Raw genomic sequence first — 26,016 nt, forward strand, 5'->3', positions numbered from 1 at the left:
GGAGTTTTCCTTGCCATGAAACCACTGAACGAGTCTGGAAGTAAAGCGTGTAATCAAAATGAACCAAGAAAGGACTATTTCTTACCTCAGTCGATTTTGACATATACACAAAAAACCACACACACACACACACACACACACACACACACACACACACACACACACACACACACACACACACACACACACAACATATATATTTAATGCCCCTGTGCACAAAGCCAGGTCCATGAAGATATGGCCCCCATGGGTTGGAGTGGACGATCTCCTGCTCTGACCTCAAACCTTTGTGATGAATTGGAATACTGACTGCACCCCAGGCCTCCTCACCTCACCTACATCAGTATCTGACTTTACTAACACCATTGTTGGTGAATGAGCACAAATATCCATAAGCACACCTTGAAGTCCAGTGGAACATCTTCCCAGAAGAGTGGGGGTTATTATAACAGTGAATGAGGACTAAATGTGGAATTGGATGTTCGAAAAGCAATAACTTATGGTCAAGTGTCCACAAACATTTTGTCCAGATAGTGTAGCTGGTCGATGTTATTCTGCTCTTACTAACTTAAAAAGGAAGTGAATAACAGATATTCGTTTGGTTTTTGATCATAATCGAAAACTTTTTATCATGCGTCAGCATCAAAGCAACACAAAGATACCAACAATGTGAATGAAAATGGCTGACCCCTTATGGATTTCTGTTGAGTTACACTTCTGTAAGCTCGCGGCAGTTGTGACTGATTACAGTAGCTGTAAGTCGTATAAATCATTTTAGATGAATGACAAGAACAGGAAATGACCTGGCGAGGCAACAGAACACAGGGGTTTGGGCATGGAGCAGATTTAGGGTGCGGAGATATAAGGACCCCATTTTGTGTGTGTGTGTGTGTGCAGTGTTTTTTTTTTTGCTCCTGAGAGTCTCCCCTGTTCGCCTTTCACGGGAAAAGCAGAGTGGACAAAAAAAGGGGGAAAGGAAACTGTAAAAATAAACGAGTGAGGGCCTCTGCGCACACAGGAAATGACACGCGGCACAAAAATGGCCTCTGCCGGCCTCGCTCTGTCTCACACACACACACACACACACACACACACACACACACACACACACACACACACACACACACACACACACACACATCAACCTGATATAATGCATTTGCACAATCAGTACATACAGTACTGGGGTTAGCTAACGTCTTTTTAATGTGTGTGTATACATTCCACTAACAGCTGTGAAAATGTGAACACAGCATAATACACACACACACACACACACACACACACACACACACACACACACACACACACACACACACACACACGTAGTGATTCACCTCTGTCCTGCGCTTCAGACATTGTGCCTTAGTGTGCTCTAGTAGTGACCACGCGAGAGTTCGCTTACGGCTTTGTGCCGTTTTATTTTCTTTTAGTTGCCATTGTTGCTTTTGTGCAGTAGATACATAACAGTTTCTAAAATTTTCAGCAAAGTCGTTTTTTAAAACCATTTGACCAACAATATCTGCATGCAGGTCAATTGGATGTTTTTCCCATGTGGTGATTCTTGATTTGGATTTCTCAGTGGACTTCTGTCAGGGATCCACCAGCCACACCTTCACATAACCCACCTATCACTCCAAGCAGCTCTCCTACGTACTAATCATCTACACCTGGAGCTCATCAGCCTCCAGGCTATATAACCTCTGTTCCCCACCAAGTACATTGTCCATTCTACAGTTTAGGCTGACAAACACTGCTGGACTACCCAAGCTACCTTCACTACGTTTAGAAGCTTGGTTTCATATGAGACTCTGTTTAGCTCTTTGAGCTTCTGTCTGTTCTTTGTGTTTACCAGGAATTACTATAGCTGGACCTAGACTCTGGTTTGCTGTTTTCTGCTTTTGCCCTGTGGTTCTTTATTAAACATTGTTTACTGCACTTCAGTTTCCGGCATGTTCTTCCGCGTGACAACCTCACACCTCACAGCCATAGAGGGCTGATTCTCATATTTTCAGCCAAATTCTAATTGGGATCTGTATAGGACATTGACGTGTTATGGCATATGGCCCTATTTGCTTTAATGGCATGATAAAAGTTTTCTGTGAAAGCAATTTTTTTAAACCCAGGTAGTTGTAGTTTAACGTGTGTGTTATCTGGTTGGTGCCTAATGAAAATATGTTTTGTGTTCCCTGGCATCTGGATCTTTTCTAAAAGGTCATGATTTGAAATTAATTGAGGTTGACTGCCAGAGCTCGGTTCTGACCGTATTGTTGTAGCAGGTCCAGGTTCTGTTGTAAGCCGTGTTCAGTGAGAGACTACAGGACCAGGTCAGACGTTTGATTTGTGATTTGTGTTGATTGAGACCAGGGGCTGCAGATTGCTAAAAACTGGTTGCCAGTTCATTGAATGTTAAACAATTTTGGGAAACAACCTGTCTCACTCCACGCTTCTCGGAAAGATATCTTGTACGTTTCATGCTGAATTGTCCGTTGTACATTGATTTGATGAGGTCATAGGTTTTACCTCCTATGGCAATTTTAATACGTTTTTAAAATAGTCCTTGGTGCCAGATTAAGTCGAATGCTTTTTTAAAGTCAATAAAGCATGCATACATTTTACCTTCATCTTGGTTAAGATGTTTTTCAATTAGAGTGTCTATTATTCTTATTCTCTCTCTCTCTCTCTCTCTCTCTCTCTCTCTCTCTCTCTCTCTCTCTCTCTCTCTCTCTCTCTCTCTCCCTCCCTCCCTCCCTCCCTGCTCCACATCAATAGTATATTTGGGATGAGACCCTTAATGACCCTTTAGCTCTTTTCCTCTCATCCTCTCCGCTTTCTCTTTTTCCTCTTAGGCCCCAGGTGCATCGACAGTCATGACTTCTTAAAGAATAAATAAAGAACCTACTCGAATGGACATATGTTTCTGAAACACACACACACACACACACACATCCACACACACACACAGAAACACTCACGAACACACTTGCAGTTCTGAAGGAAAGCGACTATAGTGCTTTTGGGCCAGGCTGTGCACCATTCCGCTCTGCCGTTGTCCTGTCACAGAGCGCACAGGGAATTAGAGCAGAAAGCAAAGCACTCTGGGAACAATGGGCCACTGGTGACCTGATGTACATCAATGTGAAGACGAGTGTCCGCCTCAAAGGCGTGGAGAGCTGCCTTTGTGTGAATCAGAGCAATGAATTTCCCATTAGATTCAGAGTAATGTTCACCATTACTGTATCCTGACTGAGGCTGTAACTAACTGCTGATTTCTAACCATTCGTTCTATAACTAATTACTCATCAAAACTATAAACACACATCAGCAAACCAAACAAACACATCAAAACGACTATATAACAACACAACAGCAATATTATAAACACAACAGCAAACTGAAATAAAAACAGCAACAAATCTATAAACACACAACAGTAAAACTATAAACACACATCAGCAAACTAAACAAACACATCAAAACGACTATATAACAACACAACAGCAATATTATAAACACAACAGCAAACTGAAATAAAAACAGCAACAAATCTATAAACACACAACAGTAAAACTATAAACACACATCAGCAAACTAAACAAACACATCAAAACGACTATATAACAACACAACAGCAATATTATAAACACAACAGCAAACTGAAATAAAAACAGCAACAAATCTATAAACACACAACAGTAAAACTATAAACACACACCAGCAAACTAAACAAACACATCAAAACGACTATATAACAACACAACAGCAATATTATAAACACAACAGCAAACTGAAATAAAAACAGCAACAAATCTATAAACACACAACAGTAAAACTATAAACACACATCAGCAAACTAAACAAACACATCAAAACGACTATATAACAACACAACAGCAATATTATAAACACAACAGCAAACTGAAATAAAAACAGCAACAAATCTATAAACACACAACAGTAAAACTATAAACACACATCAGCAAACTAAACAAACACATCAAAACGACTATATAACAACACAACAGCAATATTATAAACACAACAGCAAACTGAAATAAAAACAGCAACAAATCTATAAACACACAACAGTAAAACTATAAACACACATCAGCAAACTAAACAAACACATCAAAACGACTATATAACAACACAACAGCAATATTATAAACACAACAGCAAACTGAAATAAAAACAGCAACAAATCTATAAACACACAACAGTAAAACTATAAACACACATCAGCAAACTAAACAAACACATCAAAACGACTATATAACAACACAACAGCAATATTATAAACACATCAAAACAGAAAATAAAGTATGATTTGCATCTGTGCTCTTTTTAGATACATTTTGAGTAAACATACAATAACTGTTTTGTGTGTGTGCGTGTGTGTGTGTGTGTGTGTGTGTGTGTGTGTGTGTGTGTGTAAAGCATGGGTGTGAAGTGTACATCCAGGACAAACATCTGTGGAGAGCAGAATCAATATGGACCAGCGTTCATGCAATTTGCAGACCCTCGAGTTATCGGGGTACTTGAACGCTTTTTTGGTGCTTACTAGAGTATGATACTGAGAGTATGTGTGTATGTGTGTGTCTTTGAGTGAGTGAGAGTGTGTGTGTGTGTGTGTGTGTGTGTGTGTGTGTATGTGTGTGTGTGTGTGTGTGTCTGTGTCTGTGTGTCTGTGAATGTGTGTGTGTTCTCTCACTTCCACATTCCCCATCTCAGTGATAAGAGAGTGGATGTATGTTGATCTTCACACTGAGAGTGTACCCAGTTCTGACCTTTGGTCTGAGTGGTGTGTGTGTCTGAGAAAAGTAGGAAAGTGTGTGTAGTGTAGTTCCTTTCATCACAGCACTAATGAGGACTGGGACACACCAGCCAGGAAACAGCTATTGTTCCATATGAGTGCAGGTTCTAATATGTGTGCTCTCTTTCTCTCTCTCTCTCTCTCTCTCTCGTTCTCTTTCTCTCACACACACACACACAACACACACACACACACACACACACACACACACACACACACACACACACACACACACACACACACACACACCTATAATATCCTCTCTGTCTCTCTTTTACTCTCATTTATGCTCATAATTTTCATGAGGTCAAGAAATCTAGTAACCACAATTATCTATATCATTGTCTCTTACATTTACTTTTACACTCTTGGTTTTTAATCCTCCCACTTTTCTCACTTATTTCGCTCCCCTCACTTCTTTCATTCCTCTCATTTATCTCACTTCTTTCAATCCTCTAAATTTTCTCAGTTCTCTTACTTCTCTCAATCCTCTCACTCCTCTCAATTCTCTCAATCCTCTCACTCTTCTCAATTATCTTACTGCTCTCAATTCTCTCGCTTTTCTCAGTTTCCTCAATCCACTCACTCCCCTCACTTCTTTCATTTATCTCACTTCTTTCACTACCCTCAATCCTCTCACTTCTTTCACTTGGTAGAGGCGATAAGCGGAGTCGGAGGGAAAACCTGTTTTTTTTACTATCACTCCTGTACACTACGTATCCATAAACTTTAAAATTTTTACTTTTTCTTCTTTGCTTATCTTAATTTTCATCACAATCTTTGCTTTCTGGCTTCGATTCGCCATCTAGCAGCGGCGTCTCGAGCTCGTATCTCAAGTTTTTGCTCGCGTATCAATGCAAAAAATCAACCGAGTGACCGATCGTACCTCAAAAAACTCGTATGTTAGGGCACTCGTATGTCAAGGTACCACTGTACATACATATACATACAAATACAGTATGTACACACACAAATATACGCAATCATGCACACTGTACATATACACACACACACACACACACACACACACATACACCGACAAACTACCCCCCTCCACACACACACACACACACACACACACACACACACACACACACACACACACACACACACACACACACACACACAGTAAACAGACATACAGTATACAGTATAGACATAAACACATACACACAAGCATGCATACACCCACTTTTTTTTTACAATTTTATCCATCCTTCTCTCTCTCTCTCTCTCTCTCTCTCTCTCTCTCTCTCTCTCTCTCTCTCTCTCTCTCTCACGCACATGGCCATTTTACCAAACGAATCACATTGAAACGCCAAGCAAATACTGTTCCTTTGCCTTTCTGGTCTCACACAAAACCCCAACTGCTGATTACTGCTGCTGTTTTGTTTTATAACATGATTTGACTGCACCATCTCATCTTAGAGATGGAATCTTGGATAAGCACAAGCTCCATCTGCACCATTTTGTGGTCAGCGTACGAGAACCCTCAGATTTCTTCCCTCTGATACGAGCGCTGGAGGTTCGAGGCTATGCCTTTTTTTTGACACGTATCAGATTTAAAGCCGCCACATGACTATACACGATGTGAAGGAGTATGGAGATAGATGGAGCTGTGGGAAATGCCTGAGGCTTTCTCTATATGCTTCTTCGCTCTCAGAAATTGTGGACCTCATAAGATGTGATCAGTGGAGGCCTCAGAGGTAAATAACTGGTCCCCTTTTTTAATATATTCAGCCTCATTAAAGTTTTGAAATGTCTCAGTTGGAAGCTTTGGTACATTTCTGAAGTGAACCGTCACCAGTGTGAAAAGAACCCGGATCTTTATTTTTGTCATACGAGAGCACAGCGTTACAAACCGTCAACTGACCTTCGTCATTCCTCCCAATTCCCACCTGGCTAATAAATATTATGGCAAGAGTTCCAAAGGTTAATTAAGAGGCCAATAGTCTGTTTATGTTCAGGGGGGTTGGACTGATAAGTGTTTCAACACATGGCTACAGGGCTAAATTAGGGTACAGAAAAAGGTGGAGGAGGTAGAGGTTTTTTTTTTTATTATAGGAACTGTCTTTTCAAAGCTATCCTAATTTTCTTTTAATCCCTCTTGAAGGTTTCTTTTAAACTAAGCAGGCACTATAAATGATTGTGTCTCATGTTCACCAAGGATTACAAAAAAAATACACTACATTGACAAAAGTATAAGGACACCTGATATTTCCCACCACATGTGGTTCTTTCCTGTTACCACAAAGTTGGAGGCCCACAATTCTATAGGATGTCCTTGCATGAGTTGGCATTAAAATTGTCCTTCATCGAACTAGGACACCCAAACCTCTTCCAGCATTACAATGCCCCTATGCACAAAGTGGTTTCGATATGATTTCAATGGGTTGGATTGAAAGCTCTTGAGTGGCCTGCTATTGAGTTCTGACGTCAACCTGAATGAACACCTTTGGGATTAATTGAAAAGCTGAATGACCACAAACCTTCACAAACTAATGGAGCATATTCCCAAAAGAATAAAGGATATTATAACAGCAAATGGGGAGTAAATGTGGAATGGGATGTTCAAAAAGCACATACCAATCTTATGTTTAGGTGTCCACAAACATTTGACAATCTAGTTTATATCTATAGGTTGAATTTCTTGTCCAGCACCAATCCAACTTTTTTTGGCCAAAATGTGTTGAATAATGTTTTTTTTTAATAGTCATTAAAAACATATTGCACGATATGCCTTTCCAATTAACCAAACCAACTGTGCTTTTGTCTTGTGTTCTGTATCTTTACAGGGACCTAAAGAATAATCTAATCAGCACCATCATGCCTGGAGCTTTTCAGAGTCTAACAGCACTGAGAAAACTGTAAGTTGACTGGAATTAATAATTGTGTAATCACTACTCATGAGCTATACAGAGGAGTCAGTCAACCATTATATAAAACAAGAGAATGAGGATAATGGACTTTTTTTTTTATTGTTCTTTCAACAACAGCACATCCCGAAATGTTTTGTTTCTGCATTTAACACAGCAGTTTGTTGTGGAATATTCATAAAAAAAAAAAAAGATTTCCTGTTATCACATATTGCTTTTCTCTCACACCTCCCCATTTCTAAGTTTTTTCCACTAGCTTCTTGTAGCAGTCCACCGCAGATATAATATACAATATATTCTCTTCAAATGCAGCTGGAGATGGTTCCACATGAACAGTCTAAAGTGAAAGATCTATGAAGTTCCTGAGCAACTTAAGAATTTTAAAGGTGGATGTGGACTGTAATTAATATCAACAGTCTAGTACAATGGCTCAGGGCCACAGTTTGCATGAACAGATCTCCATTAAATCACTGAGCAGCACATCTCAACAATGGCTGTTGTTTTGAGTCTGGTTCCTCTTAAAGTTTCTTTTATCTCTTTAAAGCTACCTCTACTCCTGCTCGGCTGGTCACATCATCTCTCAGGCTACAAGGAAGACAAGCTTTAAGATTCTTCACTGTTCTGGCACCCAGGTGGAAGAAAGAACTTCCACTTGATGTCTAAACAGCTGAGTCACAAGCAGGCTTCTAACCTTCTAAAGGTCTGATGAGCTAGCTCTTCCAGCAGTTCAATTGGCACTAAAAACTTTAGACAAAATGTTAAAACTGATGTAATTCTTAGTCTGTGAAGTAACAAACCAGTATCAGAATATATTAATTATGGCACTTTTGCAATAATCCTGTTAGTCATCAATAATAAATTATCCTGACAGTAACATCTAATATGGCACACTAGAAACCCTCAGCCAGCTGTTGAGGGAACCGCAGGAGTCTGCAGAGGATTCTGGGATGGCTCTAAAATATGACAGTATAAACGCAACTAACCATTCACTGGCTTTTTCTTCATTGTGTTTTAAAGCAACCACAAGCCATAGTCACAGCGTGGCCTCTCTCGTTCAGACTCTACTGGGAGTTTATTTCACAGGAAATAGTTTGGTCAGGAATTTTTGAACGCAGAAACGATGCCACAGACGATACAGCTTCTGTTAGCTGAAAGTGACCGATCCCGAATTCCAATAATGCTCTCGAACTGTATTCCTGGAAGCAGTTTCACAAACTCGGTGTAAACTTTCATTCCATCTCTTTGCCTCCCTTTCGGATGTTTTGTGAGAGTTGGATCAACAGGCTTGCCCAAATAAACAGGCAAGGATAGAGGACACACAGACACATAGCGAAGAGATCAATTGAAGTGGTAGCAAATGGACACGAGGACATGAGCGAGGAGAAGCAGAGTCTCCACCATTCTCTAGTCTTTAATGGTCTCCTGTCTTGTATTGTTTGGGTTAGGTTATGATGAGTTTATAGTAGCTTGTAGATCTCACATGTCGCTTTTTACTTCAAGCCTTTTAAAGAACGTTTCCAGTATGTGCTTACAAGCATTTCAGAGTGGAGTAAGAAGCTGAAAGGTTTTGACCATAATGGTGAACCTGTGCAGAACTCTCGGTCTTGGTCTGGCCTGGATTGCTCAACGTATTCCATTTTGGTCCTGTTTACAGTGACCTGTCCAACAACCGGATCGGCTGCGTGACTCCAGATATGTTCCAGGGACTCACCAACCTCACCAAACTGTAAGCCACTGTCTAATTCCCATTTTTTACCCATATTTTATAAATGGGATAAAAACTTTTTGACTTCAACTGACACAGTGGTGTATTAAAGTAAAGTATTTGAGTAAATGTACTTTGTCACTATACTTAAGCAATTTTATGGCTTCTTTCAAATTTTACTTAAAGATCAAAGGTAAAAGCAACTTTTACTCTCTACTCAACTACATATATGATTTAATAGATGTACTTTTTACTCCACTATATTTTAATTGACAATGATATTACCAATTACATTTTGCACCTCTGTTGACGATTTCATTAAGGATCAACACTCCCTTACCCGCATCAGCGACTTTTCAGCACTGCTGGAATCATTTGCAGTTAAAAAAGAGCAAGAATAAAATGTGCCCAGATGAATAAAAATGAGACTGAGAGGCGCATCAAATCACAGTCACCTCTAAAATGATTGTCCATTAACTACTAACGGTTCTTCACCACTACTTTGTGATACAATACTGTAATTTTAATGACTTGTTTGATTTTTTGTTTCAATCTGGCATGTAAAAGAGGCTGTTGTGTTGATTTTGTTTAATGCAGTGTTGAGGTGTACAATTTGATTTGTATTTAAAGAAATAAAACCTCACAAATCAGCTGGTTTTGGATTTTCACTAACATGTGACTTGGTGTTGAGAACTAGTGCATCCATGAGCCTGTTAAATATGAGTCAAATACTCAAGTACCGTTCAAGTCCGATACTCTTAAGACTTTTACTCGAATCATATCGGAATTTTACTTGTAACGGAGAAAGTTTTTAAAGTCAGGTATCTATACTTTTACTCAAGCATGATTTTCAGATACTGTTTACACCTCTGCGGTTTCAGGAATATTTCGGGAAACATCTTCTCATCGCTGGAGCCAAACATCTTCCAGGAGCTTCCCTCACTGAAGCTGGTGTGAGTAAAAGAATTTGGAATTTTTTTTTTTTCACCAAACCACTGCAGCATGAGGAGAAGTGCATTATGGATATTCTAAATGCATCACATGCACTCGAACAGATACCCAAAGCATCTAATGTTAAAAATTCCAGTTAAATATGTATCGTGGTACATGTCAGGTAAAGTAAGAATGCCTTCAACAGTCATATGATGGTGGATAAGTGTGAAAACCCTCTAAATGTCTATGTGTGTGTCATTGCCCTGATATTGATTCCCATCTAAGATGAAATTCTTCTAAAAGAAAGGCCGGTTCTTTTGTCAGCCATGCCTGGTTAATCCCATAACGTGGCCATGTAGGATATGATTGATATCAAGCTTAATCTCCTAGGGGTTTTACAGTGAAAAACTCGAGGCTCACGAACGTGATAGATTATTGTATAAGCTCTCTCTTCTAGCCAGGAGCTCACCAGGGAGCTGTGAAGAAATTGATTTATTTAGCATGTGTGTAGAAGAGCATGTATTTATGACCCTTTATATTAATGTCGGAAGAGGTATTTTCTCATCATGTACCATAGGAATGTACCATGTTGCATCATGTTTGGTTTTATACGCACACACTTGCAAAACATATAACAACAAAATCATCCTTCAGGTAACGAGATTTGATTTTCTGTAATATTGAATAGAAACGGATTGTGAAAATTTTTCTGTTCAACAGATCCTAAAACAAATATAGACTCTATATAGGATTAAGTTGCTTTTTTTCCCCTCTTAGGAACTTTGACTCCGAGTTCCTGTCATGTGACTGCGGCCTGCAATGGGTGCCGGGTTTCTTTCGCACGAGCTCGGCCAGACTCGGAGATGAGACGCTGTGCACGTATCCCCAAAGGTTCCTGAATAGACCGCTGCGAGAACTAAAGGAGAGCGATCTGACCTGCGGTGAGAAAATGCGTCCATGTGTCCATATTGAGGTCGAATTCAAATCGGTTTTAAAGAGCACTGGAACACGGATCGTCAAAAAGTGTCAGTTTGCTGAACGAAAGCTTCCAAAATCGGTTTAAATAATCGGAAAATACGACTTTCTTTGTATAAAAAACATCCTGGCTGGAGCTCAGCTTAAAATCTTGCTCACCAATTTTCCATAGCTTGCATTCCAAGCTCCAGCTTTTTCCCACTGGGGACCTGATTTATTTTCTCCATGGTTTTCTGTTCATTTCTATGTTTTTTTTTTCCCCCCTTTTATTTTGTGCAATGTCTCAGGGTCTCAATGTCTAGAGGTGAATGTCGATGAGTAATTCCACTGTGGTTTTGTTGTTATGAATAAAAAGCAGCCTAAATGCCGCTAAACATCTCTGATTCATACCGGCTTATTCATATTCAACTGAACAGTAACAGAGCAAAGAATAAACAAACACCCAAACCAAATGGCCTTTTTCCCCCACCTCGTTTTATCAAAAAAGAAAAAAGTAATTCATTTTTTTTTAAGGTATTTACCAGATGGAATAAATAAACTGCCTTGTGTAGGACATTTTTAGAACCCTTATATACTGTATCTCACAAAAGTTAGTACACCCCTCACATTTCAGCAACATTTTTAGAATATTTTCTCAAGGACAATATTATAGACATGAAACTTGGATATATTTTAGAGTAGTGAATGTGCAGCTTGTATAGCAGTATAAAACTGTTCTCTAAAAATAACTCAACATACAGCCATTATTGTCTAAATACCTGGCAGCAAAAGTGAGTACACCCTAAGTTATAACAGCTGTACGTCGCTTAACCATGCAGTCACATGCCCCATTCAGCACTGCACCACTGGATGTTCAACATGGCGCCTCATGGTAAAGAATCTGAGTATTTGAGAATTAAAATTGTTGCTCTCCACAACGATGGCTGAGGCTATAAGATCTGTAACATCCTAAAACTGAGTTACAGTACAGTGGCCAGGGTCATACCGAGGTTTTCCAAGATAAACTTGTTTGATGATGCCCAGCATGTGTGGTGACGCCCTGGTGAGGAGAGCTAAGAAAATTGTTTCTTGCTTACAGTCAAGCATGGTGGTGGTAGCATCATGGTCTGGGGCTGCATGAGTGCTGCTGGTACTGGGAAGCTGCAGAAACATGGATTCTTACATGTACTGTGACATTCTGAAGCAGAACACAATGCCCTCTTTTCAGAAACTGGGCCGAATTGCAGTTTTCCAACATAATAACGACCCCGAACACACCGCTAAGATGACTACTGCCTTGCTGAGGAAGCTGAAGGTGAAGGTGATGGTGTGGCCAAGTATGACTCTAGACCTAAATCCTACTGAGCACCTGTCGGGCGTCCTCAATTGGAAGATGCAGAAGCGCCATGTGTCTAACATCCAGCAGCTCCTTGATGTCATTATGGAGGAGTGGAAGAGGATCCCAGCAACAACCTGTGCAGCTTTGGTGAATTCCACACCCAGGAGGATTAAGGCAGTGCTGGATAGCGATGGTGCTCACACAAAATAATGACACTATGAACACAATTTTGACATGTTTTCTTAGGGTTTACTCACTATTTATTGCAGTTATTTTGACAGTAATGGCTGTATGTTGAGTTATTTTTAGAGGACAGTACATTTATGCTGCTATACAAGCTGCACATTAACTATTCTAAAGTATATCTAAGTATTTCTATAATATTTGTCCCTTGAGAACATTTAAGGATGAATGTGTGCATGTCTGCCTTTTCCAGAAGGTCCCTTGGAGCTGCACACTCTGTTTCTGTTACCCTCGCTGCGGCAAGTAGTGTTTAAAGGAGACAGGCTGCCGTTCCATTGTACTGCCGCTCGGGTGGACAAAATCACTGCCGTACACTGGCGCCACAGAGGCCAAATTGTCGGTCACAACCCTGAGAATGGAGTTCTACTAGAGGAGAGCGTTCTTCATGACTGCACTGTTATCACAAGGTAATGACGACAGACATGCAATGTATTCGGATAGGCGTAACCAACCGTTATGTACCCTAACGCCCCGGTTTTTTATTCCCTCCAGCGAGCTGATCTTGTCCAACGTACACGTGGATGCAAGTGGCGAGTGGGAGTGCGTGGTGACGACAGGCCGAGGGAACGTCTCACGTAGAGTAGAGATCGTAGTGCTGGAAAACAGCGCCACCTTCTGCCCTGAGCAACGAGTGTCCAATAATAGAGGAGAGTTCCGGTAAGGCTGGAACTATTGACCAACTCTAAATGTTAAGCATGTTATCAAAATTATATACACTAACGAGGCATAACACTATGAAATTGTAACATTTTGAGCGGTGAAGTAAATAACACTGATAATCTCTTTATCAGGGCACCTGTTAGTGAGTTGGATATATTAGGCACAAAGTGAACATTTTGTCCTCAAAGTTAAAGGAAATATGGGCAAGCGTTAGATAAGGTGAGTTTGATGAGGGCCCCACTGTGACGACTAGCTGCAGAGCATCTCCAAAACTGCAGCTCTTGTGGGCTGTTCCCGGTCTGCAGTGGTCAGTATTTATCAAAAGTGGTCCAAGGAAGGAACGGTGGTAAAATAGCGACAGGGTCACGGGCGAGAGTAGTAGTTCGATCCAACAGACGAGCTTCTGTAGTTTAAATTGCTGAAGAGGTTCATGCTGTTGATGCTTGATGGGTCAGGAATGTTTTGGCAGCAAGAGGGGGTGGCAACCCAATATTAGACAGGTGGTCATAATGTTATGAGTAACCATACAGTTATGACTGGTGTATGATTATTCTACAAAGTGAATGATCATTCACATTAATGTCTAATATGCTTTAGGTGGCCAAGAACTCTAGCTGGAATTACTTCATACCAGCACTGCCTTCAGCTGCGTTATCCATCTCTGGCTGTAGGGGGTGCCGTTGACCAGAAGAGGGCGTCTCGCTATTGCGATCGCTCGGGACAGTGGGCGGAAGGAGACTACTCTCAGTGCCTCTACACCAATGACATCACCAATGTTCTTCACACCTTTTTACTGGTACGTTTTTCACCAGCAACCAGTTTTACATGGTTGTGTCTATTAACCTTTTACCAATACACTACTTCTGGCAGTAGTTAAACAGTGAGATGTTCAAGGTAGTGTTGGCAAGAAAGGCCTGTTTCTGGCAGACCTTGAAGGGAGTCAAGTTTCAAGGTGATGATGTAACTAAAAAAGCATGACTTAAAAGTGGTAGTTTTTTTTTAAAGAAGGGGATTTTTACATTTACATTTATGGCATTTAGTAGACGCTCTTATCCAGACATACAGAAGAGCTTTGGAGTCTCTATCGAAGGATAAAACAGCACTGGTTTTTACTTTTACTCAGTACATTTTATACAAACATTTCTGTACTTTCTACTTCTTACATTTTCAAACCAGGCTCATTACTTTAGTTTTAATCTATTTGGATTAATGTACACGATCAGTTTTCAGCCCGTCAACCTATTTCCTGTAATCGCACGGCTTTTTCGACCTTCCACTGGTGTATCATTTCCTGGCTCTCACGCACCACAGATGTAGGGTATTTTACGAAGATAACAACAAGCAAGTCAGAAGGCAACAAGAAGTCTGGGGTTTACGTGAATGAGACAGAGGGAGTCAGTGATGTAAACATGACTGAGAACAGAGACATTCCTGATCACCTGATCATCATCGTTTCTCTGCTTGTGTTCTATTTGGTGGATGTTCACTCTTTGAATTCTGAATCTGCATTTGCGATTTCTCTCATTATCATCAATTATAAAATATTACAACGGGAGATTTTTTTTTCTGGATAAGTGCATAACTCACATTAGACACAAGTCATGGACTGTAGTTTTATTTTATTTCATTTATTTTTCTTTTTTGTTGTTATTGCACTTTAATTTGTATAGGTGTTTCTTTGAATAAAAACAAGTAGTTTGAGATTTATTTATTTATTTATTTAAACTACACTTGAATCCCAACCCCACCCCCCACTGTAGTTGACCGGTAGTTTACTTGTACTTAACTAAAAAAGGTTTTTACCTGGGTAGAATATTTTATTACTTTTTCCACCTCTGTCCATGAGGTACACATTTACACATTTATTATTTACTCTTTGACCTTTTTAAGAGGCAGGTCTCTGAACCATTTAAAATAATCTGATGGTTTGTTCTATCAGAAGCAGTTCAGTGCCTGAAGCCTTGCCAGTGTTTTTTTTTTTTTTTGCTGGTTAAGTAAAAAAAACCTGTTGGAATGTCACTTCTTGAGACCAGGGTTTAAATGGAAAAAAACCTTTGTGTCCTAGATGCCCATGAATGCCTCGAATGCTGTGACACTGGCTCACCAGGTGAGGACATACACGCTGGAGGCTGGAGGCTTCAAAGATGCGGTGGATGTTTTCTACATGGCACAATTGCTGCAGAAATTCTTGGATTATCTTGATCAGTCACGTGAGGTTTGTACAAGATGCGATTTTTGAATGTTTCCAGTGTCTAACATCTGACAGATATGGTGCTGGATGTTTAGGTCTTACAAGCTACAGTTATTCATTCGTTATGTACGCTTGGTGTTTCAGCTTTCGGAAGTGCTGGTGGAGATGGGCAGTAACTTGATGCAAGTGGATGATCAGATCTTGTTCCAGGCACAGAAGGAGAGGCAAGCATGCAGCTCTATAGTCTTCTCTCTAGAGACTTTAGCATGGCCCCAGCTTCACCCTAACGCCCAAGATCTCTCCATGGTAGGTGATACTCTAGGATTCAACTGCTATTGTGGCTATTGCATCTTTTAGTCGATGTATTGTAAAAGAGTGCTATGCTAAGGAAATAGACATTGTGTTTTTCCTCCCAGAATGCACTGCTCTATGGCCTCAGGGCAGACTCACACTAGCAGAACAATCATAGCATTTATAAGCTAGCATGAGGGGTGAGCATGGGTCATGGCTTCACATATTAGTCTTGTTGTATGGCAAGTAGCGGCACAATTAGATAATCAAAGGCTAGTTTCATTGTGTGAAAATAATATTTTTAATGGCGTTGCGGAAATCGGCGTGTTCCGAATCATGTTCTTAAGCATTGGGGTTCATTTTTGGTCAACTTCTGCCGTGTGTACAGTATGAATTCGAGGAAAGGATCAACCCCCTGAAACAGAGTATGCTTGTTTTATAAAGAAAAAAACAATACATTATCACACAAGCATTTCACCATTTCCTTGTAGGTTTCTCGGAATATTGTTATGGAAGCGCACTTGATCCGCCCCGCCCACTTTACCGGCATGACCTGCACTGCCTACGAGAGACGAGAGCGCTCGGGCACCAGCGGATTGGACGGGATAGACTCCAATTACAAGCAGCAGTTACACTTCCGCTGTACAACCGGAACCCACAACACGTCCCTCACTGCTTTTCCTTTAAAGGTGAAATCGAATAAAATTTGGCGAGAAGTAACTCCTAAAATGCAATTATATTTTACTACAAATTTCTCTCTATTTTTTTATTTTTTTATTATAGAATGCTGTAGCACTTGCTTCAGTCTCTCTTCCTCCATCCTTGTTTCCTACGAACGCTCCTATGAGCTGTAAGCTGCAGTTCGTCGCTTTCCGTACCGGAAGGTTCTTCCCGTTTATCGGAAACTCCAGCGGCGCAGCTCGTAGGAGGAGTGTGAACACACCGGTCATCTACGTAGGCCTCGGTGAGCTCCCAGGACGGTGTTGACAATGTGAAAACCATTTAAAAATCTACAATAGAAGCCTGCAAACCAGTAGATTTGATGTATCTGGTGTCAACATGGTACAATCCCCAATTCTAAAAAAGTTGCAAAATGTAAACAAAAACAGTGCAATAATTTGCAAATCTCATAAATTTATATTCTATCCATAATAAAACAAAAAATATCATAAAATGTTTAAACTGAGAATATGTACCATTTTAGGGAAAAAATAAGGTTAGTTTTGAATTTAATCTCTGCAACAAGTCATAGGAAATGCCCATGTTTACCACTGTGTAGCATTATATCTTCTGTCCGTATACATCTGGGAACTGAGGAGACCAGTTGTTGAAGTTTTGAGAGAGGAATGCTGCCCCTATATGTATCTCATACAATATTCTAGCTGTTCTGGGTGTCCTTTGTTGTATTTTTTGTTTTCATGATACGACAAATGTTTTCAAATGGTGAAAAGTCAAGACTGCAGTTAAACCAGTTCAGCACCCAGACTCTTATTTGTAAAAGATGCAGCATGCAGTTCGCATTGTCTTGCGTAAATATGCAAGTCCTTCCCTAAAAACAATGTACTAATGCACTTCCATACCATCAGAGATGCCGCTGAACTGAGTGCTTTAGCCAGCCAGATGGTCCCCCTCCTCTTTAGCCCACAGGATGTGTTGTCTATTGTTTCCAAAAGAAATTTTAATTACGTTTCATCTCACCACTGAACAGTTTTCCACTTTGCTTCAATACATCTTAAATGAGCTTTTGCCCAGAAAGGATGGTGGCATTTCTAAAGCATGTTTACACATGCCTTCTTCTTTGCATGATAGAGATTTAACTTGCATTTGTTGATGAGATGGCAAACTGTGTTCACAGACAAGGATTTCTGAAGGTGTTAATGAGCCCATGTAGTGATTTTCATTACAGAATAATAACTGTTTTAAATGCAGTGCCACCTGAGGGCCCGAAGATCAATTGCATCCAATGTTGACTTTCGCCCTAGTCCCTTGTGCGCTGAGATTTCTCTAGATTCTTTTAAACTTTTCATGACATTATGTTCTGTAACTGATGAGACATTCAACTGTTATTGGAACATTATTCTAAAACATATAAGATACATGTTTATACCCAATCACCTTACTGACCTGTTGTCAATTAACCTAATTAGCTGCAAAATGTTTTGAACGGTTACATTTTAAAAACACTTACTTTTTACAGACTTTTGTTGCCGCATCCCAACACTTTTTTAAGACGTGTTGCAGCCATCAAATTTAAAATTGGCTTATTTTTTCCTTAAAATTAATGTTTGGAAATTCTCAAGTGATGGCTAAAATCTAGCTATGCTAACAAACTTGTAGGCAAGCCATCATGTCCTTTCTCCTCAAATGACGAAGAAAATGTCTTCTCTTTCACACTTATAGATGGATGCAGCATGTGGAACAAATCAGCTCCTATCATTGTGTCGCTGCGTCACATGTCGCCTGGTCACGATCCCGTCGCTGCACACTGGACTCTGCAGGCGCTCAAGCATCATGGGAGTTGGAGTACGGATGGCTGTCACTTAGCGCACAGTGACGCTAGTATCTCAACGCTACGCTGTACTGTGCTTAGTAACTATGCATTGCTTCAGGTAATGCCATGGTCCAAGCCAAAGGATCAGTACTGTTGTTTCACTATCAGGCCACATCTTGGAAAAATTTGTATCAGTGTTGTGATAATCTAAACAAAGTGAGGCACTTGGAGATGAATAGCTTTTCCTCAAGTAAATCTTATCTATCTAATGAGCTGCTCTGGGATAGACTCATTCCTTTAAATAGGGAGGACGGATCTCCTATTAATAACAGACATTTAACACCGCATACCTCTTTTTCCTGACACAAGGCAAGGGGTATTCCATCTACCCTGGCTTTCACACGTCTCTGGAAAGCAGCCTTGCTTCCTGGCCTGAGACTGACTTTCATAGCGTTTATGTCATATGTGAGAAGGTTGATGTTTAATTAGAACTTTAGCTTCACATTGAGTTTTGGCAAAAACGGTGGCTCAGGAATGCAGTCATAGAGAGTTTAATGCAATTAGTTCCTTGATGTCGATTCATAGTATGTGGCTGTTGTAATGCTCTTCTCTCTCTCTCTCTCTCTCTCTCTCTCTCTCTCTCTCTCTCTCTCTCTCTCTCTATCTATCTATCTATCTATCTATCTATCTATCTATCTATCTATCTATCTATCTATCTCTCTATCTCTCTATCTCTCTATCTCTCTATCTATCTATCTATCTATCTATCTATCTATCTATCTATCTATCTATCTATCTATCTATCTATCTATCTATCTATCTATCTATCTATCTATCTATCTATCTATCTATCTATCTCAGGAGGTGCCTGAGTTCCCAGGTCTGAGTCCTGCAACAGTGGAAGTGCTCCACCCGGTGGTGTACACCTGCACTGCGGCGCTCCTCCTGTGCCTCTTCACCATCATTTTCACGTACATACTCCACCACAGGTAGCGAACCAGAATAGCTAAATCGTTTACTTTAGCACTTACACATTCAGTACTTACACATTCAGTACTCAGCTATAGGCTACGTCTACAACTAATCCGGATACATCTGAAAACCGTGTTTTCACACTTACGTTTTCAACCGTTTCCCAAAAGTCGCTCATCCACACTGAAACGTCTAAGAAGGCTTACATCCCTGTACTGTGCATGAATGTTAGAAGCTTGGAACTGCATCATTTCCACCTGGCATTCATTTACTTTCCAACCTTTGACATGTCACTGCAATGACAAAAAAATGCGTCATCGTTTTCAAAAGCCTCTGTTTTTACGGTTCGCGCTGCAAAATTGAAATGACGTTTATATTAATTTATATATTTATCTACGTTTACACACGATCACCTTCAAAAAAGTCCCCTTGCACAGCACTTCCAGCGTTCCTGCCACTTATATGTCCTGGAAGTCTTCTTTCCGAAGCGTGTCAAAACGCCGACGCTTCATCTTCGGGGAGAGGGCGAAGTCCACAGGAACCAAATCTAGCGAGTAGGTTGGGTGTGGAAGTGAGATCATGTCGTTTCCGGCGAGAAACTTACGTGTAAGGAGAACTCAGTGACAGGGTGTGCACGTGGTCTGATTACCACCAGTTGCACAGCTCCTGATGTCCTGATGGACGATGTCGTTTGGCACATTGACTTATGAAGATCAGCGCTCCCTGTGACTGTTCCTGCAACCTTGTGGTGCCATCTTTTGGCGTGTTACAAAACTAGTCCCGGAACTTTTTAATCTTTTTAATCTTTTAAACTTTTTTAGTTTAAAAAAATACCGTCTTAGTGTTAATGTTAGTACGGACGTGGCGTTAGAGCGCAGAGCATGAAACAATAAAAAGCAACAAAAAGTGAGAGACGTGTCAGGAAATCTGACTTTTCATTATCCTGTATCCTTTTTTACATCCTCAGCTCTATTCGGATTACAAGGAAAAGCTGGCACACCCTGCTCAACACCTGCTTTCACATTGCCATGACGACGGCGGTGTTCGCTGGGGGCATCGGTCTAACCAGCCACCCGATTGCGTGTCAAACGGTAGGTTACTGGAGCTATGTCAAAAAATACCAGCACATTTAACTGCAAGCCGTCTTGTGTTTATTAGGTAACTGTTTTGTGTGTGTGTGTGTGTGTGTGTGTGTGTGTGTGTGTGTGTGTGTGTGTGTGTGTGTGTGTGTGTGTGTGTGTGTGTTAGGTGGGCATTGTGCTGCATTATTCATCACTGTCTACTCTGTTGTGGATCGGTGTAAGCGCACGGGTGCTTTTTAAGGAGGCATTGTGGCAGTCTCCACGGGAACCAGAAGGCGATGGGACAGTGGTGCCCACTCAGCGGCCCATGCTCAGGTCAGTGATGTTAATCTAAATGTCCTAACCTCGTAGTTACTCTCACGCCATTTACACCATTCTAAACCCGCCCATGTTTAGTAGTATTGATATACATACTATGTTGTATTTCTTAATACTTTCTTCATTAAACTAGAATTGATGTTTGAAAGGTTTTGAGAAGGATTTGAGAAGACTATGTTTAATACTAGTTTATACTGATCTCCATATCCTGTGGATGCGGTGACTATAAAATCGTTCTACTGCTTTTGCTCACCATATTGTATGTTCTCAAGCACTTAAATAGAGGTGGAATTATTTAAGAATCAGAGACGGAGTCAGACAGGAGCAATACGTGGATATAAAGCACTGTTTATATGGGTACAAGTCCCCCCTGACACAAAACCTGACAAAGAGCACCATTGTTCTTATAAGAACCAAGAACCATCTGTTAGTGTGAGCAAGATTAGAGAACGAGTGTCAAGGAAAATATACAATGAGTGGAATAGATAAAAAAGTGGCAAGAAAAGCCATAAATCGAATACGCGATAATGCTAATTGTCAGTCACGCATGTTGACACACATATAGTTTCCTGTTCTCCCACAGCCAGGGTTCTCACACTGTACTACTGACCTCTTAAATGTGTTCCACTGACCTCTATGCTAGCCACACACAGGGCCTGTCTCTGGGAAAAATCTTTTTTCTGTTTCCTACTCAGAGCATTTCTTCTTTAGCATCTCTTGAGAAACTACACAGTGGATTATTTCGCAGCATACAACTCAGACCAGGACAAGAATTATACTGTACATCCAGTCAAATTGAACAAAAAGTGTTGAACGATTATGAGTTTTCGATTTAACAAGGTCCAGTCGTATTAAAGGCAGTTGATATGTTTGAGTAAAATCTTGTAGATGCTTGTCTCAGTAAAGAGACTGTATCTAGACACTATATAGGAACTTAAAGCCTTGATCCTGTAGAGCTTGAAGAAATTGAGATGGGCTGAAGATTAGGGGGAAAATTGGAAGCAAACCTTTAGTAAATAACTAAACAAAACAAAAAAAAACACAAAAACACCAAATCCGTAGCATTTATAGCACTTTGGCAATGATGATTGATTAATACACTGAATAAAAAAATTCTTTGTTGCTCACATTATTGCACCATAATGGTTCTTTTTCCCAAAAATTGAGGTTAAAAGGCCAAAAAATGTCAGAATTTCCCATGGTAAAAATAACGTACTCGTTCACTAACACTGGAGATTCCTTTCCTTAAATATTAAACAAAAATCAACAATAGTACGTTTTCTGGAAATGTCAGTTACTATCTGTTCATTCTGTGCAGATTACAAGGACATTACTTGCCGTTTTTCTTTTAGCTGGGGGTGTCATCCAGAACCATTCCATGTCTTTCCCTCTCTGTAGGTTTTATTTGATAGCCGGTGGCGTTCCTCTGATCATATGCGGGATCACTGCAGCTGTCAACATCAACAACTATGGGGACAACATTCCTTAGTGAGTATAACAATACAGTGATTACGTACGAGTCCTTTAGATAACACGTTGAACACATAGACACACGTCATGTGTCATATGGGACTTATATGACGAAGGGATGGCACTATTTTACCCGTCATTAAGTAATTCTTTGGCCTCTTCTAAACTTTCTACTTCTTCTGACACTTTTGCAGCTGTTGGTTGGTATGGCAACCCAGTATTGGAGCTTTCTATGTCCCTGCTGGCCTGGTGATCCTAGTGACCTGGATCTACTTCCTGTGTGCCATAGCACGCTTGAGAAGCCGAGCAAGCCACATTGCCAAGGAAGCTCCATGCTCCACCTCTGGATCTACTCCTTTACCTGAAGCCCAGCCAGCTTTAAGTGCCAGTACCAGCTTACTTTCAACGGACTCTACAGTTGGCCCAGTGCATGCTGGAATAGTGCAGGAGGACCAGTACTCACTGAAAGTGCAGTTCTTGGCACTGGTGGCGACTCAGTTTGTGTTTTTGCTTCTGTGGTGTTGCGGTGCAATGGCTATGTGGCACACAGACAGAGAGAGGAAGTTATTCAGCTGTCTGTATGGCGGAACAGCGACAGGGCTGGGAATCTTCTTGGTGCTTCATCACTGTTTTAAACGCCTGGATGTCCAGGCAGCTTGGCTTGGATGTTGCCGGGGGTACCACCGCTCACAGCCAATTGCAGCCTACAGCCAACCCTCCACTGCCACTGCTGGAGTTCAGAGCACTTCTGAAAGGGGCTCCCAACTTTTTGTTGCGTCTCTTCCGACAGCAGAACAAAGCAACTACTCTTCTTCTGCCAGGTCGTCGTCCACTCCGAGTGGCTCTAGCAGTATTGTCAATGGACCCTGCAAGCTCACCAACCTTTTGCAGGTGACGCAGGACAATGCCAACAACGCAACAAAAGCTCGGGCAGGAACTAACACCAATACCAGCACCAGCACGGAGAACAACACTAACAGCAAACCTGCCAACAACATGCTGCTGCCCAGTATTAGCACCACACTACCTGTTCATCAGCAACAGCGTAAAAAGACTAGCGGTAGAACTAAGGCTGGAAGTGTCCAGTACCACCACCGGGGGGAGGGAAGGGGACATTATCGCCTGAAAGCACTACGTGGAGGAGGTGGCAGTGTAGGTGCCTTGGGCCCACCTGGGGCGGACCAAGTCAACATTCACCATGTTCACAGATATGCATCCAGTGAGAATGGAAGTCTTCGAAACAGCCAATCGGAGAGCCGTAATGGTCCCCTGACCAACGGTAGACACCGCGGGGAAGGACCGGGAACAAGTCCTTCGGAAGGAAGCGACGGAGGAAGCAGTGGAAGCAGGAAGCCTTTCCCACTTTTGCCTTCGATAGCAAGTCGGGTTGCAATGCAGCAGAATGGGCAGAGGCGCAGTACGAGCAGGGACAACCTTAAACTGGTCTCCGCAGTCGATAAAGACTTTAAACGAGGGTCATTTCCGTTGTACACCGACACCATAAAAGCTGCTGGAAATACAAGCGGCACAACCCCATCCACGCTTCCTGCCACATCGAATGGACTGATTAAAGGTTCAGTGATTGAACTGGACGCAAGTGGATCGGACCATTCGCAGGGGTCAGTTGGGATGAGGCCTGGGGTTTGGAAGAGTGAGACAACAGTGTGATGGTGACATAAGTGACCTCTATTTAAATCAGCTAACATTCTGTGTTAAAGGGAAGAGCACATTCAGCAAAAACCTTCCTTTCTTTAATCCCAAGGGAAGGAAACATGGGGTTTCTTCCAGGATTTGCCTCCCTGACAATTATATGTTTAATCATTTTCAGTGAATTACAATTTGCACCTTTCATACCTGACTGTTTGCCCGATATGTATTTGTTAAACTTTTAGGAGGGATCAAATGCATGTTGGTGCCAGATAGGAGCAGGAGGTGTGTTGTTTGGACCTTGTTGTATTGCTAAAAAAAATTGTAAAAAGATGAAGGGATATACATATATGCAAAAAAAACGAACCGTTTCCAATTCAGTATTATTCGTGATGAAATGTTGCCACAGTATTGTTTTTTTTGGTATAGAATCTGTCTAATGTGTGACATTTAAAAGCTATTGCAAAAAAAAAGTGAAAGTTTTTTTCTTTTTTTCTTTTTGTCTATGCATATCAGTGGAAACAGAAGTGCATTCCCAGTTGATTTGTTTGCTCTTTTTTATTTTTTGTAAAAAAATTTTTATATAATGCTAAATGTGTTTGTCGTGCTTTGTATCTGGGTATCTGGCGAACGTGCACATGTGATAATGAGAGATGTATATGTCAGAATGTATGTATGTATGTATGTATGCAAGAATGTATGGATGTATTAATTGACTATTACAGTATTTAGCTTTATTTCTCTCTCCAGCACTGAAAAATACCTCTTGGCTTAACCGTTCCAGTATTAAGGACCTGCAGTGAGTTGACATTCCCTCTATGCTTTATTTGCGGAATATGTATTGGCACTGGGGGGGGGGGGGGGGGGGGGATGCTGGATTTTTATTTTTCTGCAGAAAAATGTTTGCTGTTGCAAAGCAGGAAATAACTAATGTGTGTGTTTTATTAGTGTCCCTCGTGTGTGTGTGTGTGTGTGTGTGTGTGTGTGTGTGTGTGTGTATCAAAGGCCAATATGATAATGAGAACCACAGGTCTATGCTGCCCTCTAGCGGATCACTCATGCCATTTATCAAATGCACTGCCAAAACAACATACCACCAGATGATAATGGCTGTAAGCAGTGATTTCATTGTTGTTGCATTTGGAAGAAATTTAGGTAAAGATTTTATTTTGTAATCATGTTTAACATGGTTTTCCCATAGCACTTGGAAAAAGAGTCCACCTTTGTGTGAGCAGGTTCAGGGTATCTATCTATCTATCTATCTATCTATCTATCTATCTATCTATCTATCTATCTATCTGTCTGTCTGTCTGTCTGTCTGTCTGTCTGTCTGTCTGTCTGTCTGTCTGTCTGTCTGTCTGTCTGTCTGTCTGTCTGTCTGTCTGTCTGTCTACTTTTTTCATAGGTTTTTCTTTTCCTATTTATTTGTTTCTTTTTCAACTATTTTTTTCTGTTTAATTTTAATTGTACTTTTTCTTTTACATTATTTTTTGTTTATTTTTTAAACAATTTTTTTTCTTTTATTCTTTCATTCATTCTTTCTTTCTTTTTTAGTTTTTTTCTTCTACATGTTTTGTTTTTTTATTTTTTTACTATTTTCTTTCTTCCTTTTTTTCTTTCTTTTTACTTTGTCTTTCTTTCTTTCTTTCTTGGTTTTTTCTTTTACATGTTTTATTCTTTCTTTTTTTCTTTTATTAGTTTTTTCTTTTACATTTTTTTGTTTATTTTTTAAACTATTTTCTTTCTTTATTTTTTCTTTGTTTTTTTTTTTCCTTTTACGCTTTTTTTTTTAAACGATTATCTTTCTTTCTTTCTTTCTTTTTTTTCCTTTCTTTCTTTCCTTCTTTCTTTCTTTCTTTCTTTCTTTTTTTCTTTTTTTTTAGTTTTTTTCTTTTACATGTTTTTATGCTTTCTTTTTTTCTTTCTTAGTTTTTTCTTTTACATTTTTTTAACGACTTTCTTTCTTTCTTTCTTTCTTTCTTTCTTTCTTTCTTTCTTTCTTTCTTTCTTTCTTTCTTTTTCTTTTATTCT

The 26,016-nt window shown here is 40.3% G+C and overlaps 1 protein-coding gene across 1 annotated transcript in view; it reads left to right on the plus strand.

Annotated features, from left to right (window-relative positions):
* The window catches only part of adgra2 (adhesion G protein-coupled receptor A2), a 60,671-nt gene extending 35,335 nt beyond the window's left edge, over nucleotides 1-25,336 (plus strand). The window contains exons 3-19 of the mRNA XM_083554007.1: nucleotides 7,609-7,680; nucleotides 9,344-9,415; nucleotides 10,276-10,347; nucleotides 11,105-11,268; nucleotides 13,057-13,270; nucleotides 13,356-13,520; nucleotides 14,121-14,319; nucleotides 15,589-15,738; nucleotides 15,859-16,020; nucleotides 16,497-16,694; nucleotides 16,789-16,969; nucleotides 18,406-18,614; nucleotides 19,358-19,485; nucleotides 20,436-20,559; nucleotides 20,717-20,865; nucleotides 22,267-22,356; nucleotides 22,533-25,336. Of these exons, the coding sequence (XP_083410133.1) occupies nucleotides 7,609-7,680; nucleotides 9,344-9,415; nucleotides 10,276-10,347; nucleotides 11,105-11,268; nucleotides 13,057-13,270; nucleotides 13,356-13,520; nucleotides 14,121-14,319; nucleotides 15,589-15,738; nucleotides 15,859-16,020; nucleotides 16,497-16,694; nucleotides 16,789-16,969; nucleotides 18,406-18,614; nucleotides 19,358-19,485; nucleotides 20,436-20,559; nucleotides 20,717-20,865; nucleotides 22,267-22,356; nucleotides 22,533-24,006 (3,823 nt within the window). The 3' untranslated portion in view covers nucleotides 24,007-25,336. The remainder of the gene's footprint in view (nucleotides 1-7,608; nucleotides 7,681-9,343; nucleotides 9,416-10,275; nucleotides 10,348-11,104; nucleotides 11,269-13,056; nucleotides 13,271-13,355; nucleotides 13,521-14,120; nucleotides 14,320-15,588; nucleotides 15,739-15,858; nucleotides 16,021-16,496; nucleotides 16,695-16,788; nucleotides 16,970-18,405; nucleotides 18,615-19,357; nucleotides 19,486-20,435; nucleotides 20,560-20,716; nucleotides 20,866-22,266; nucleotides 22,357-22,532) is intronic.
* The last annotated feature ends 680 nt before the right edge of the window (nucleotides 25,337-26,016 follow it).

The sequence above is a fragment of the Silurus aristotelis genome (assembly GCF_946808225.1).
Source record: "Silurus aristotelis genome assembly, chromosome: 11".
Lineage (NCBI taxonomy): Eukaryota > Metazoa > Chordata > Actinopteri > Siluriformes > Siluridae > Silurus > Silurus aristotelis.